The sequence below is a fragment of the Camelus ferus genome, chromosome 16, assembly GCF_009834535.1.
Source record: "Camelus ferus isolate YT-003-E chromosome 16, BCGSAC_Cfer_1.0, whole genome shotgun sequence".
In the NCBI taxonomy this organism is placed as follows: Eukaryota; Metazoa; Chordata; class Mammalia; order Artiodactyla; family Camelidae; genus Camelus; species Camelus ferus.
In genome coordinates, this window is record NC_045711.1 from 22,860,717 (window position 1) to 22,874,705 (window position 13,989).

Below are 13,989 nucleotides of genomic sequence, written 5' to 3' on the forward strand. Positions count from 1 at the left end.
GCCCTCGTCCAGCGAAGAACAGCAGGCCAATCCTCTTCGCCTGTGACCTTCACCACGGCCTCAAGAGGGACTCCAGAGAAGAGATGCTTCAACACCCCGAGGCCTGAAGGGCCGCAAATTCCAGGAAGATGATTTCACTCACTCATCTCATGACACAACACTGAACCTTCCCAGGGTTTGTAAGTGTCCCTGCACACACCAGATGGCCCACAGCTGTCCTTCCCAGAATGCCCACCGGCCTGTCACAGCCGACTCACTGCCAAGAAAACTGTACTCAACAGGGGGAGGGTACCGGCTCTGAGGACCCCGGGAAGCCGGGCTCTGCCGCGGACCTCTGAGCGCAGGGCGGGGAAGCAGCCACCCTCTCTGGCCACTGCTACCGGGTCAGGGCCCACACTCTCAGGCACTGTCTTGCTCCCGGGTAACCAGCAGCAGCTCAAAACAAAAGGCTGAGCCATGTAAACGAGGGGCCGTGGCCTCAACCTCCCCAAAGCAGGAGTGCTCCTGCCGCACTCAAGGCCGCCTTCCAGAGCGGCAGGGAGAGATCCAGATCCAGTGGAAAACCACATGAACGGGAAAGCTGTGTAACAATCTATCCACCTGAAGCCCCAGAGAGGGGCCTAAAGTCTGATACTCATTAATTAAACAAGGCCTGTTTGAGGTGGAAAACCCCGCAGCACCGTAAGATCAACCCAGCCGCCAGCCTCACAGCACTGACCACAGCTCAGAACCAGGGAGAGAGACGCAGGCCGCACCTTCCGGCCCCGCACTCAGCAGATGCGCCAGCGGACTCGGAGCAGCTCCCGAGAAGGTGAGGAAACACCGTCTGGCACAAGCGCCCCGGGGGAGGCCACCATCCAAGCCACCACGTGAGCCGACGGCGAACCAGCCCGGGCCCTGCCTCCCACAAACCTGGCGGCCTCACCAGCTGGCGCACCTGAAATCCTCTCAGGACATGAGAGAAAATGCTAGAACTAGTTGAACAAGGGACAGAGTCGACACACAGGGCATGAGCTTCAAGTGATCAAAAAGGGAGCTGCTGACGCCTGAGCTCCTGGGGGGCTTCCAGACACCCCTCCCTCCAGCTGGGCCCTGAAGGAGGCAGGACTCGATGGGACGTGCGGGGGCCCTGGGAGGGAGAGGGCTGAGCAAATGGGAGAGGCGGGAGCTGCCCCAGACCACCACCACCAGAGAGGCCCAGAGGGTCTCAGCGGCCGGCCCGGGAAGACCCGCAGCAAGTTCCCGGCCGCAGCGCCCCGGAAGACATGCCCAGAGGGACAGGCGCAGGCAGCTCTCCTGGGAAGCTTCCACCAGGGCCTCCGTCCAAGATCTGCTAAGGGCTTTTTGACGTTGCTTCCTGCTTAATCTGCGTGCTGACAGGTTTATTTTTGTCAGAGAGGAGAAGGAACTGAAAGCCAATGAGGTTTCAGGGATTCGCTGTAGAGGAGTCCCAGCCCTCGAGGGTAACTTCACACTCCGAAGAGGAAGGTGCTTTGAAAAGGTGCAGTTTTACAAAGGCTCCACCCACAAGGACGGCACAGGCAGGGAGGCCACATCCAGATCCGCAACACTCAAAATCGAACCACACAAAACCCCAGGCAGAGCCTGCTCAGAGACCCTGAGTGTCTCAGCCAGACCCACGGGGTGAGAGCTCGCTTCCACGACGTAACTCCCGGGCATCGTCCCTGGAGAAGCTTCTCCCTGAGCCAGCCACAGCCCCTGCTGCCAGCAGCCCTGTCTCCAGGGCTGACCCCTGCACAGGCCAGCCCCTCGCCCCAGGGAGCTTTTCCAAGAAACCCATATCCCAGGTCAAAACCCTCACCCGAGAGACGTGAGGAGGCAGGGAGCTGCGGTTACTCTACGAAGAAAGCAGAGCTGTCACGCTCCCCATTTAGAGAACTAAACCTCACACACACAATTTCCACATCCAGACCTGGGCTCCCTGAATCATCTCTTTCTAGATACCATCCAGCTCCCACTTCTAGTTATAGGGAGGAGGAAGTGGCTGGGGCTGGGGGTTCAGATAATAGGGTTTGCTGCCCTCTCCGAAGGCCCACGCCTTTACTCCAGATTATCAGGGAAGCTTAGAGAACAGGGCTGGGGCCAGAGCAGGGGCGCACCTGGTGCTCAAACTGAGGCAGGCGCAACCACGTCAGACAGCCCTCAGCACAGGCGGCAACAACAAACAGCGCAAAACAGTCCTCAGCCCACTGTTCTCAAGGTGAAGCGGGGAGGCCTCCTCTGCAAAGGGCAGGCTCCAGGCACCGCTCACACGACACCTGACTCTGGGTGAAGGTTCAGCCACGTGACTGAGGGCTTCCCCTGGAATATTCCCTGAGCTGGGGAGCGGGCTGGGGCTAAGTGCTGAGGCCCCCTGACCTGGGGCTCCTTCCTCCGCCCAGAGGGGCCTGAGGAAGCGGGGCAGAGGACGACGGGAGGTGACTCAAGGAGGGCGCAGCGAGTATGAAGGGGAGGGAAGGGAAGTTTCTTCGCACCATCTCTAAAAGGAATCCACACCTGCACTGCCTCGACCAAGGGCAGCGTGCAATGACGCTCCTGCCCCAGGACCGGGGGACATCACAAAGCAAGGACAGCAGAAGCCTGCCTGGCCTACCAGCAGTCCTAGACAGGACGATGCGCCCCATCCCCAACTCACCAGAGGCAAAGGATGGCGGCGGGACCTGAGTTCCGAGCAGCCAGCCGAACCCAAACAGCGGGAGCAGAACAGATGCCAAGATGCCATGAACACCCCATTTACAAAGGAAGCCTTGGGAAATGCGAGAAGGCTATTCTCCGTTTTGTGGGGAGACAGGAGTTTTTCATCTCACCAGATACTGAGAAGCTGCGAGTGCCCCATGGGAAAATCCTGCCACACCTTGCCTGCATTCGCCCTCTGTCTGAGCGAGCGACACCGTGCCTGGAGGCCAGACCAAGCTCCCACCTAGTCAGTGGAGAAGCCACTGAGGAAAAGCAACACCAGAGAATCCCACCTGGGTCTGCACTCACTCCCGCCCGGCCCCCCACAGCTCCCACAGCTTCAGAGGACACAGGCTCCCCTGGGGCCGCAGCAGTGTCACCCGTTACCTGCGGGACACAAGTGAACAGGCCAGCCTCCTGGGGTTTTTTCAATAGGGTCTGTGGGGCTCTGAAGGAAGAAAACAGTGATGCTGGAGGACTGTCCCCTCACTGACCACGAATCTACCACAGACAGCACGGGAGCCCTGTCCCCTGTGGTGCACAAGGGCATGAATTAAGTGTCCCTCACCGTGCAGAGTCATGGTCTAAAGGCCCACAAGCTCTTCGGGAGCTGTAAGATTCGTGGTACAAACTCTGTGGCTTGGATCCCACCCAAATCTGTACAAAACGACAAAAAAGGAAAGAAGTTTTTAAAAGAAGCAGACTGCAGTGTTTTCAGAAACTACTCTTTTAAAAAACCCACCCTCCCCCCGTCACACACATTTAAACGTAAGAAGAGAACTGGTGAGAAAAGAGGAACAGTCATAACGCTTCCTGAGAAGAGCCCGAGAAACTACACGAAGGGACCAGACTTCCTGCAGCCCTGGCAGCAGGCAGTCCTTCCTGACTAACGCAAGACCCAAACCCAAGTAAGGGAAATGAGTGTGAATTCCCGTAGGTTACAGGAGACCAACGGCCCGCTGAACTCCCACAAGAAGTCCGGCACGAGAGGCCACATGCTGACCAGATGACTCTCCTCCTGGCTGATCCAAAAGGAAGTCAATTACAGTGAGGGGCCAGAAATCTAATATATATTTATAACCCTCAACACACCTCAGCAGCCAAACGCACCAGGCATAGCAAAGTGCCTGCCGAGAACCACTCACACATTCTACTCATCCAAAGGCTTCCCAGCAGCCTTGCAAATGACTCGTTTACATTCGTCAGATCACATGTTTACAAGGGGATTATCTGTCAGAACACTTTAATCCCAGGCTAGTTTTCTATCTGTCCACAAGCACACAACTAATGGACCCAGCCCACTTCCTCCCCAGCAGCAATGGTGACATTAACATTAGCTCATGTTAGGGGGGAGGGTATAGCTCAGTGGTAGAGTGCGTGCTTAACATGCACAAAGTCCTAGGTTCAATCCCCAGTACCTCCATTAAAATAAATAAATAAACCTAGTTACTTGCCCCCCTCCAAAAAGCCTATGAACATTAATTCATGTTAATGCTAACTCAATAAAACTATAATTAAAAGGCAGTCAGTTGCAAATCTGATTTTAATTCTCTGCAATATCAAATTTGAATTGTCTGGGAGCAATCATACTTTGATTCTAAATATCCCCCCTCCCACCCATTCTACTGTTAACAACTAACCCATATTTATACAATGGAATACTACTCCGCCATAAAAAAGAATAAAATGCAATTTGCAGCAACACGGATGGAGCTAGAGATCGTCATTCTAAGTGAAGTAAGCCAGAAAGACAAAGAAAAATACCATATGATATCACTCATATGTGGAATCTAAAAAAAAGAAAGGACACTATGAACTCACCTATAAAACAGAAACAGACTCTCAGACTTAGTAAACCATCTTATGGTTACTGGGGAAAGGGAGAAGGAGGGGATAAATTTGGGAGTTTGATAGTTACAAATGTTAGCCATTATATGTAAAAATAGATTTTTTTTTAAAGTTTCTTTTGTATAGCACAGGGAACTATACTCAATATCTTATAATAACCTCTAATAAAAAAATGGTATTGAATATATGTATGCATATGCAAGACTGGGACATTGTGCTGTACACCAGAAACTGATACACTGTAATTGACTGTACTTCACTTAAAAAAAAAAAAAAAACCAACTAACCAAGAGGTGGCTCAACTGAACTCTAATGAGTTCGGGGGACTGGGTCCTAGCATCAGAAAGTTCAAAGAAGAAGTAATTTCTGGAAATCGGGTGGTCCCTCAGAGTAGAAACTACTAAGAAATTGAACAAGAGTATGTTGATCTGGCATTAGAAAATCGAATTGAAAGAACAGTTGGCTGGTTGTTTCCCTCTCACAATTCAGGAAAGTCAGGACCCCTCCACCCGACCCCACCACACACCTAGAACAAAGCAAACAGAACTTGGGTTTCAAAAATAAAGACTCTTCTGCACACACAGCTCAAACTGAAAATAGTTTTTTAAAAAGACCATTTCCTTGTATGGCAGGCAAGCTTGATTAGGAACTAACGCCCTCTTGACACATTTCCCACTAGGGTTCATCTACTCCAAATAACAAGTCAATTCTGTGTAGTCTGATGACTCCAAAAAACTATCAGAAGTTTCTGTCTCCCTCTACCGAGTGCCAGGCTTGCCACAGTCCACTCAATAGTGAGCACCTCCATCTGACCCACCTGGACATTAACTGACATGCCCCAAACTCACCTCATCATCACCCCCTAAGCCTGTCCTCCTTCTCACTCCACTTCACTTTTAGCGAAGTGTGTCACCATCCATGTGATCACCAAGTCAGAAACATGACCTACCTCCTCAGCACTCCGCCAGACAAGCCACCACTAGAGCTGATTCTAATCCAACCCTCTCTTCTATTCCCACTGTCCCTGACTTCATATAAGTCCCACCACCTCAGGCCGAGACCGCTATCAAAAGAACTTGCCCAAGGAATCTCAGAGCTTGCCCCCCGAGGTCCAGCCCAGCTCCCCTCTCTCCCTGCCATCTCTCCTCAGTACCCCAGTCAGCTCCTGGAAACAGTTTGAGGGCCTGCGGAACCTCCAAACTGCCTTCAGCTGAGGCTACACCATCAACCTACATCACTCACTATTCTTCCCTGAAGACTGGCTCTGCCCTTTCTCACCTAGCTGCTCCTATACCCCTCCAAAGCACAGCTCCAAGACCACCACCGTCAGGAAGCCGTCTGTGACTTCCAGGTGTGCTTCGGGTGCTGCCATGATCTTTTCTACCTTACTTAATTATTGCTGTTTATGGGGCTGAGCACCCTGAAGGTGGGGCTATGTATTTCCTTGTTATCGAGCAGAGCACAGCAGTGCTCTATACATGCATGCTAAATAAGTAAATGAATTCAGCTGTACATAATGATCATGAGTCAGGTGACTGCTTAAGAAAAAACAGTATTTCTAGATTACTAATTAGAAGCTATTTTAAGTAGAATTCTCTGTCACTGTGGCTGTCTCTGTAACAAAAAGGGAAACCACTGCAGTAAAGAACCTTCCCTTCCCACCACTCTGCTTGCTCGCCACGAGGATTCTCCAGGCACTCCAACTGCTGAGTCAAACTGGCAAGCTAAAATCTAAAATAATTTAAGTTCATGACTACACAGAACTATTATCAATGAATCAATGAGCAGAGTTACAAGAAACCACATCATTCGGGGAATGAGGAATTGGGAGGTGCAACCAACAATGGAGAAGAAACGAAAGTCAGCAGCCAAGAGAGGCGAGTGGCCATACAGACATGAGTAACCCCAAACACCGTGGCCACAAAGAAGAAGAAGGCACTCTGCAAACTGAATGAGGCAAAGAAAGGGTCAGAAACCTACAGTGTTGCAGTCATACTGGTCAACGCATTTAGTCCCAGTCCTAGCACAGGCAGCACCTCCAAGGATTATAAAACACTAATCTCTCACACTTGGGTCTGTAATTGAACTGCGTTCCTGGTTTACCTGTTGACCATGAGGAACATCTCTCTCTCCCCCCCCCCAACTTAAAAAGAAATATGCAGCCACAACTACTACATCCATTGGTACCGTTTACAAAAAAGACTTTGGAAAGTCAGTTTAGACTATCCCCACCTCCTCCACAAAATACACGCACAAGAAACTCCTTTTTAAAAAGAATTTGTGGTGATTGGCCCAACATCAATTAGTAATCAATTCCAGTGTTGAACAATGATTAATCATGAAGTGTTTCTGTAGTTTAAATACACGCAAGGAAATGACAAAACTGCCGAAACAGCTCGTCCTTGAGAACGTTTTTTGAAACTTGAAACTAAATTTCTCAGTGGGTTGATACCAGGATGCAGAGTCGTCTGACTTCACTACCCACCAGAATGAACAGGTCTTTATTAAGCACCAATTACAGAAAAGGGGGGTCAGCCCTGCTACACTCCCCTCCCACTGGGCTCACTGTTGGGAAACATAAAGCCGTTTTGATCAGTAAAGCTTCCAGGAGCTCCGTCCTGGGCTGATTCTATCACCTAAAAGTTCCCCTAAATCAAACTTGAATTTTTGCTGAAAATCTTCCAACGTAACCCAATATGAAGCAAGTTCCTTCCCATACCTAGAATCAGCACACATGACTGGACCACAGATCTCTGCACCAAAGGCCAGGAGGTCAAATCTCACCCAAGTAGCAGATAAAAATCTAAGACAGGCACAAACTCTACAGAAGGATGCAATTCTAAGTTTTGTTTATTTTTTTTTAAACATCAAGTGTAAGGCTCGAGTCTCTCTAATTAAGAAAACTATTTGCACACAAGAATTTTCTCTTTTTTTTAACATTAGCAACAGCAGCAGGCCTCTTAGGTCAGCGTGTTCTCGGCAAATGTTTACTTTGAAAGACCACTGCCTGAACGAATTGTTTCAAGGCCTACTTCACTATTTCCATAACTCACTTCAGTACTTTTCCAGAACACAGGCCCTTTGGAAAGCGTAAAGGGGTTTCGAGTGGTTCCTCTTCCCTTGCCCGAGTGTTACTGACTCAGGATTGCTTCACAGCTCTCTGGCAGGATGTGAGAAACGCTGCATGCACAGAATCCCAGCAGGGCTGATTCACTCCCGCCAAGTCACCTCGCGCAGCCAGAATTACTTAAGCAAAAGACCCCTAGGACCCAAACAGTATCTCTTGCGAAGATTCTCCGAAACACAGCTTGCGGCTCAAACCAACGCGCAAACTCAGACCCCCGGCCCCGAGTGCACACACAGCCCCTCCGCTCCAGCGTCGGAGAACAGAGGCCGGGATCGCCTCCCGCAGCCCAGGGCCTGCCCGGCGGACCTCGGGGGCGGCCGCCCCCTCCCCGGGCAGGCCCGCGCGGGGACGCCGAGGGCTCGCTGCGACGCTGGGGGGTCGGGGCCGGGCGCGCCCGCAGCCCTCTCACCTCCTGCGCCGGCGGTCCCGGTTCCTGCCGAGGCGGTCGGACAGGCGCCCCAGGAGCGCGGCCAGCCCGGGGCGGCCAGGCAGGAGGCCCAGCAGCCGCCTCCAGAACACCGGCCCCGCCGCTGCAGCCGCCGCCATGGAGACTTGCCGCTTCCGCTTCCGGCGCGAGAGAACTTTATTGACAACGACGCGCACGGACACGGGCTGCGCGGGCGAGCTGCGCGCGGAGGCGGCCCCGCCCCGCCCCGCAGCCTCAGTTTCCCGCCAAGTGGGGATGCAAGTGTGCTGCGCGCCCGGAGGCCAGGCCGCGGAGGAGCGGGACGCTGACTCGGCCTCTATACGGAATGGGGGAAGCGGGAGGGGTCCTCACCTCTCAGACCCGCCGACCGAGTTCAGGCTGGACCCCACAGGCCGAGGCCTCCACTAAGGTGTTAGATGGGCTTGTACAGAACTGAGTGACGGCTGACTCACCCGGGCGCACGGAGCACGGAAAATCCCCATCGGCCCCAGGCAGGACCAGCTTTCACCTTGTCAGCCCCGGGTCTGCAACTCCAGGGCACAGAGCAGCTCACCCAGTCCAGGTGCAGTGAAGTCGCCTCCATCCACCCGATGCGCCCAAATGCATATACACGCTGTAACCTGCCCCTGGGAACGTAAGGTTCCCTGGCCAGAAAAGCTGAAAGAGCTCATCCCCATAGCCAAGAACATTTTTTGTAGCCGATTTTTTTTTTTAAAGAAAAACGTTGCAGTATTCAGAGAGGCAGGACGGATGACTCTTACCTGTAACATGTAGTTCCTTGGCAGAAGCCACATAAGCTGGGCCTTTGAAACTAGAAAAGCTGCAGGAGATAATTATATCCAACTTACTGGAGGGGGGCGAGTTATGAGGTTAAAAGGATATGGATACGCTGGACACAAAACATTCTGAATTCCACGTCCACCAAATTATCCCAGGGAAATCAATCATACGTCTCCTACAAGATTGTTTACCTCAGCCATTGTTCATATCAAAAATGTAGAAGCAATCAACAATGGGGGAGTTGGTTAAATAATGGTACATCACCATATTGGAAGACCATATTCCAGAAGAATGGTTCATGATATGAAATGTAAAATCCAAATTTCAGAATAGTATAGAGCTTATCTCATCTTGTTAAAGATTGGAAGGAGAGTGTGTGTACAGACAGACTGTAAGTAAATATACCAGAATGGTAACCTTGGTTATTTGTTGCTACTTAAGAATTTCCAAATTGTTGTAGGGGAGGGCATAGCTCAGTGGTAGATCATGTGCTTAGCATGCACAAGGTCCTGGGTTCAATCCCCAGTACCTCCACTAAAAAATAAATAAGCCTAATTACCCCCCCCAAAATAAAAAGTACTTCCAAATTGCATAAAATCAGTGAGTGTTTCAGATTTCAATTTTTCCTTTAAGTTCAGAGAACTTTGCAAATACAAGGTGGAATTTGATTCAACTCTTCCAAGTTAGAAGTGGTGAATCATCCAATTGCCTAATTTCCAGGAACTAGAACGAAACCATCGCCTTGCTTGGTTCCACTTTTGCACGGTGCCTGGCACAGGGCAATTGCAGGGTCAAATTGCTGAATGGCTGCACTATGATGGAGCAATGGGTATCACATGGACCACAGGAGCATCCTAATCATCCCGAAAAGAGCTGGCCGCTTTTTGCATGTGGTGCTTTACTGCTTGAGGTATGAAGTGAGACGGTCGTAATACCATCCCACTGGGAATTTCTGATCTAAAGTAAGCTGTAGTAGCACACAGAGATATGGACAGTTTGGTAAGTTAAACTCGTAAATATTTGCGTTAAGTATAAACAGCAGGCAAAGACCCTAGTCCTTTCTGAAGCCGCACCCTGGGAACCACTGGCCTTCGTGGCTGGTTTGAAACAGAGCTACAACCAGAATGAAGCAACTACTGACTTTGCCCTACAACACGCACATTTAGAGGTTGCAAAAATTTTAAACCATGGTTTTCGGAGATTGAGCAATTTTTGAAATGGTTACATTTTTACGTGATGACAGCACAAACACTCTTTCCTCTGAGAGGTCCCATCTGAGCTAGTTTGTGAGAATAAGCAGAAGAGAGAAGAAAGCCTCAGCTAACACAGGTGGCCCAGAAAGTGTGTCTGGGAGCGCCACAAGCTGCTTGAAGGACAGGCAATCTGGGCAGACACTGCTACAGCTGCTGGGGCTTCTCGGGCCACACCTTGATGACCTTGGAGGAGAAAGCATCTGTCCTCTGAAACCACCCCACCCCAGGTGGCTCGGAAGCCCATCTGCCAAGTCCCCGTCACCCTCCTGTCCTCACCCACTGCCTTCTCATTAGTCTGCTTGCTTCTTCCCAAACAGGAGGTGCCAGGGTGAGAATGACAGGGTCGATAGACTGAGGACGGAGATCATGTCTTCCCAAACGGAAAAGGAAACCCATTCATTACAAGGAGAGTTGACGTCAGGGAGTGGTGGGCTGCTGACCCTGATAGCGGGGCTGCTCTCCCAGGCAGGAAACACCAGGAAATCCTGAGCCAAGGGCCCCGTGCCTCACTATCTGTGATTCACTCCCTGAACCGAAAATCATGCCAGTGTAAGAGGAAGGCCCCTCCTCCCCCAGCTTGCTTTGTGAGTGAGGGTCTTTCCCCAACACAGGGCGGCTGCAGACTCAAGATGGGGCAACAGGCTGGCCAACCCATCTTCCGCCTCAGTGATGGGAAACTGTCCTATGCTGGTTTCGCTTGGGGGTCTGATCAGCTGTTTTTGAGTAGCATGCTCTTGTTTTGTAGGGAATGTAGCCTAGATACTCAGGGTAGCACGAAACCAGCCTTAGGGCCACTACCAGCATCCCCTCTATTCTCCCACTTGGGGCGCCTCCCCAGCCTGGCCTTTTTTCAACCCTTCAAACTCCCCCCACATGTTGCTGCCTTAGGATCTTTGCATTGGCTCTTCTATCTGCTTACAAGTGTCCTCCACCCCCACCCTCTTATCCTTCTGAGTTGTGTCCCAACATTGCCTTCCCCTAGAAAGGCTGTGCTGGGCCCCATAACAGGATTTTATTTTCTTTCCCTTAAGTGCTGTGGTCTCATCTTATTTTTCAGGTGACTGCTGTGTCTTTTGCCTCCCTGCCCCACCCCCAAATATGAGCCCTTGGAGCCTGGTGTGCTCCGAGCTCCCAGAACAGGACCTGGTACCAGAAGCAGCTCACCTGCCCAGGTCTGATGAATGCATGCGTGGCAGGAGGTGGGGAGATCCGGAGCCTCCCAGCTGCAGGAGGAAACCATCCAGTTGGTGCTTTTCCACTGAGGGGTGGGGGGCAACGGTGGCTTGGCCTCCTGGGATTTTACTGACCTGTGGCCACAGGTCCCTTGGCAAACCTGGCAGCTCACAGAGCCCTTGGTCTCTCTCCCTTTGGGCCGGCAGCCCTTTGCCTGCCTTCATTCTCTCCGGGATCTGTTCTCCTCACTGAGCTGTTCCTCTGATCTTTTCCAGCCCTTAATACTCCTTCCCCCAAAACTAAGACCCAATCCCTGTCCTCCCTCACATGAAGCAGACTACTTTCCCCCTGGAGCAGGAGTTGCCAAATGTTTTCTTTCTTTTTTTTTTCAATTCAAGGATAGTCGGTGTACAATGTTGCGTCAATTTCTGATGTACAGCATGATTCAATCATACATGGACACGCATATATTCCTTTTCATATTCTTATTAATTATAGGTTATAAGATACTAAATATAGTTCCCTGTGCTGCACAGTATAAACTTGTTGTTCATCTAGTTTATATATAGTAGTTAGTATCTATAAATCTCAAACTCCCAATTTATCCCTTCTCACCCCCTTTCCCCTCTGTGACCATAAGTTTTTCTCTCTGTTAGTGAGTCTGTTTCTGTATTGTAAATAAATTCATTTGTTGTGTCTTTTTTTTTTTTAAGATTCCACATATAAGTGATATCATGTGGTATTTTTCTTTCTCTTTCTGGCTTACTTCACTTAGTATGATAATCTCCAGGTCCATCCATGTTGCTGCAAACGGCATTATTTTTTCCTTTTTGTGGCTGAGTAGTATTCCATTGTATAAATATATCATAACTTCTGTCTAGTCATCCGTCGATGGACATTTAGGTCCAAATGTTTTCTTAAGAGGCCTAACAGTAAATATTTTCACACTTTGCAAGCCAGACAGTCTTAGGGGCAACTACTCAAGTCTGGTGCAAAAGCCACAAGCAATATGAATGAGTGTGGTTGTATTTTCAATAAAACTTTATTTATAAAAGCATTCCACCAACCCTGCCAATGTCTGCTTCAGGAAAGAGCTTCTCCCTGGCCTGCAGCAGTGGACTTGGCATGGGTCCTGTCGGGCCTGTCTGGCCCTAAAACTAGGAGAGATGAGGTCTTCCAGCACCAGGGGCCTGCCTCAGTTGGGAGCTGTGAGTTGGGAAAAACAAACTGGCTAAGCACTTAAGTTCAAACCAGCAACCTCAATGCTGGGGTGGGGGAGCCAGGTCAAGGTTCCTGCATTTATCATTTAAACTTTTCAGTGTGGAAAACCTTGTCATCTGCAAAACAAAACACCTATTGCTCAATGGCTCTGTCACCACAAAGAGGCCCCAGATAATCTGGCATTTCACCAACAAGCAGCCAGAGCCCAAATTTCTGGAAATGCCTCCCAGGCAGAGCGCGCTGGTTTGCTTCTCTGTCCTGGTGAGAGATAAGTGCAGCTCTGGGCTTCAGGGGAATCTCAGCCTCCTGTGGCGTGGCAGGCGGCCAGCGCCACCCCATCGAGGAGCTGCGAGCCTCCTCCGGACCCGGCAGCCCAACGTGTGGGGAACACGGCTGCCCGAGGCCAGTCATGCGCCAGGGAATCCCGGGCTCCCTGAGCCCCACTTGGATGGCAGAAGGGAGCTGCTGGGGAGCCGCCTGGCAGAACCCCACCCTGCCACCACCTTCCCCAGCTCCTCCTTGCCCAGTCCCCACGTGGACCCAAGAGGCTCAGAGGGTGCCAGGGCTGGCTCCAGAGTCTCCAACAGAACAAGTCTTGCTTGAGATGAGGCCAAATCAGACCAGGCCCATGCGGGTCGGAGAGGAGGCTCTGGGCTCACAGGCCTGGGCTTGATTTATTTCCAGTCTCCTGGAATTTAGGAAAGAGACTCAACATAAATCTCCAAACTCAGTTACCCTTCCTGCCCCTCGGCCTAGAGAGGTGGGAGGACAGAGGCCAGGCAGAGTTGCTGCTTCAGTGCCTGCGGCTCCTGGAAGTGAGGTGGGGGTGGGGGCCGGCAGTCACCCTGGGAGGGGTGGGTAGGGGTGCCCTGCTGAGCTGGAGAGCCCAGGTCCCATCCAGAGGGCTAACAGAGACCTGCCAGAACATAGCCCCATAGCTGCCAGATCATCCAGTTTTTCCAAAAAAAAGTCCCAAATTCAAATGTCAATGTGAAATTTCCAGATTTTTAAATGCCCCAAATTTTAAAATTCTGTACAGGCCAACCAACGCAACTACAGGCTACATACAGCCTGCAGCTCCCCACTTCACAAACATGTTTTGGGCATATAAAAAAATGCCCCAGGCAGTGCAGATCACAGCTCACCCTTTTGTACCTTTTGGGTATTGAACCTTGGGTCCATCTTGCTTGCTTATGAAAGTTTACAGCATATCAGAAAACAGAGATTTGCCTAACCCACTTCCCACCGGTAGAATGGGGTAGAATATTCCATCTTCTCAGCTCATGGCTACCTCTGGTTGAGCTCGGAAGCAGGGGGCTAAGGCGGGAGGTGGGCGGGAGGGAGAGTGAGACAGTGGAAAAGACGCTTGGTGGCAGAGCCCAGGGGCCCTGGCATGTCTGTCCTGGGCTCTGCTAACTCCTAGCACCTAGAGGCTTGGAGATGTGGGGAGATGACCTCTCCAG

The 13,989-nt window shown here is 51.0% G+C and overlaps 1 protein-coding gene across 1 annotated transcript in view; it reads right to left on the reverse strand.

Moving 5' to 3' along the window:
* PGS1 (phosphatidylglycerophosphate synthase 1) overlaps window positions 1-8,685 on the reverse strand; it is a 37,043-nt gene extending 28,358 nt beyond the window's left edge. The window contains 1 exon segment of the mRNA XM_032456702.1: window positions 8,552-8,685. Within this exon segment, the coding sequence (XP_032312593.1) occupies window positions 8,552-8,581 (30 nt within the window). The 5' untranslated portion in view covers window positions 8,582-8,685.
* Between the last annotated feature and the right edge of the window lie 5,304 nt (window positions 8,686-13,989).